Consider the following 2,323-nt stretch of genomic DNA (forward strand, 5'->3'; position numbering starts at 1 on the left):
CTGCTCTCATTAAGACAGAAAAAAGAAAGGAAACAAAAACCAGTTTTATTTATTTATACATTTTTTTTTTAATAAAATGTATAACCTGGATGCATAAACACCTCATTTTATTTCTGTGTTAAATTCTGTTTGATGTAACAGATCATTAAAGTGTCTCCCGAACTTTATTGGTTGATGATTTTCTTTATTCAGACCCCAATGATTTCTAATTGGTTACCCCTAGTTTAATGTTTATAAATATTTATTTCACGTCATGTGCGCCATCGAATGCAGATCATTGGCGCCATCCACATCTAGTGAAAATTAGTGTAATTGGATGAGTAATATAACGCAAACACTCATTGGTTAGCTAAAGGAAATCATCAGAAGCAAGCAGGTGTTCTTCAAACTGTAAACGTGAATTGTCTATGCCATGCTACAATGTCGGATTCAGAAAAAGATGCTGAAAGGCCTGAAAGGTCCGACACAGGCGGGGGCGTATCTGGAGACAGAGACCAACAAGTCCTCCCTCATCCTTGGTCCTATCTCAAAGAATTTTTAGAAATAGTCGAAAAATTGAGCTTTCAATTCATATAGTGGCATCTGGCTGTTTTTTTTAAAGGGTACATTATACTTTTATACTTTAAGTAGTTTTTGGAGCACATACTTTTTCAGTTTTACTGGAGTAAAGAGGTCAAGTTGATACTTCAACTTTTACCAGAGTGTTTTTAAACTGCAGTTTCTATACTTCTACTTAAGTAACAAATGTGTGTACTTTTGACACCACAGTCTATAGCAGATACCAAGATGCAAAAAGAAATAATGCGCAATAAGACGGGTCTCTATCATCGCACTGGTTTAAATATAAAATAATCATGATTTTGTTTTTTCATTCTTTTGTCAGGTGGTATATGGCGCCGTCTCTTGTAACAGTATACCTTGGTCGTCAGAGTCAGGAGGAATCCAACCCAAATGAAGTCGTTCGGAAAGCAACACAGATCACTATTCATCCTGACTACAATTCTTCAACTGTAGACAATGACATTGCTCTTATAAGGCTCTCTGAGCCAGTAAGTTTCACCAATTACATCTCACCAGTCTGTCTAGCTGCCTCAAACAGCACCTTCTACAGCGGGGTTGAGTCCTGGGTAACCGGTTGGGGAACCATTGGAATTGGAGGTGAGTTTAAAATCAACAAAAACGCAAAGGAATTAAAAGGAACCCAAGCTTTCTACTTCCAACAGATTTATTAAATGTCTTTATTCATCAAATGGTAATTTCCTCAGTTCCTCTTCCATCTCCTCAAAACATGATGGAGGTCAAGGTGCCGGTTGTTGGGAACAGACAGTGTATGTGTAGCTATCCGGAAAATATCACTGAAAACATGATGTGTGCTGGATTACAAGAGGGAGGAAAGGATGCCTGTCAGGTGATCTTCTGTTTGCATCAATTTGCCCTTATCTAAAGACAATAGTTCTAGTTGAAACTAAACTTAAATGTTTCTGATCTTTAAGAGGGATTCAGGAGGTCCGTTGGTGAGCAAACAGGGTGACCGCTGGATTCAAGCAGGAATTGTAAGTTTTGGAGAAGGATGCGCTGAGCCAGATTTCCCAGGAGTCTACGCAAGAGTGTCCCATTATGAGAGCTGGATCAACGGTTTGATCAGCATCAACCAGCCAGGCTTCATTACCTTCACATCTGAAGGGACTGACAGTGACCTCAGCTTTTCCTGTACAGCACAAACTACAACCCAGAAACCAACTAAACCTAATGGTGGGTAACTGGTTTGAGTTCAGAAAATCCAGTCAGCATAATTTGTTCAAATATAGCAGGGAAACAGTTTCAGGATGTATGGAAGACTGTATAGTTTTGTACTACTTTAAATAAAAGCAGAATTTAGTCTATTCTACAATTAAAATAGCCTGTGCCAACAAAATCTCAGTTGTGCTGAATCTGATTCAGTCAAACAAAGGTTCCTGGTGAGTTTATTAATGACCTCCTAGACTTGGCTTCTACTGTCTCAGCAGAGTAGCCTATTCTAGAAGAGGACTTGTCATCAGGCCTGATTTGCCAAGTAGAGCAGGACTTGAATGTAACATGATATCAGCAGTTATTAAAAAAATGGATGATTGTTGGGCTCTACCTTGCTCGGGCCTGACTCCTGCTAACATGCCATGTTTAACGCCTTTACGCCCATGGTTGCAAATATGCAAAAAACAATTTTGTTTTTTGCATATTTTATTACGTACATAGGATGTTCATTTCCTCAGTGTCAGTTTTTACACATGTGTTTCCTAAAGTCTGTCTATATATATATATATATATATATATATATATATATATA

The 2,323-nt window shown here is 38.1% G+C and overlaps 1 protein-coding gene across 1 annotated transcript in view; it reads left to right on the top strand.

Annotated features, from left to right (window-relative positions):
• Positions 1-2,323, top strand: part of LOC107104542 (transmembrane protease serine 9-like) — a 16,076-nt gene that overhangs the window by 9,448 nt on the left and 4,305 nt on the right. Inside the window, exons 9-11 of the mRNA XM_015404553.1 lie at positions 814-1,158; positions 1,266-1,408; positions 1,494-1,752. Coding sequence (XP_015260039.1) covers positions 814-1,158; positions 1,266-1,408; positions 1,494-1,752 — 747 coding nt within the window. The remainder of the gene's footprint in view (positions 1-813; positions 1,159-1,265; positions 1,409-1,493; positions 1,753-2,323) is intronic.

The sequence above is a fragment of the Cyprinodon variegatus genome, unplaced genomic scaffold (assembly GCF_000732505.1).
Source record: "Cyprinodon variegatus isolate N-32 unplaced genomic scaffold, C_variegatus-1.0 Scaffold1786, whole genome shotgun sequence".
Classification (NCBI taxonomy): domain Eukaryota; kingdom Metazoa; phylum Chordata; class Actinopteri; order Cyprinodontiformes; family Cyprinodontidae; genus Cyprinodon; species Cyprinodon variegatus.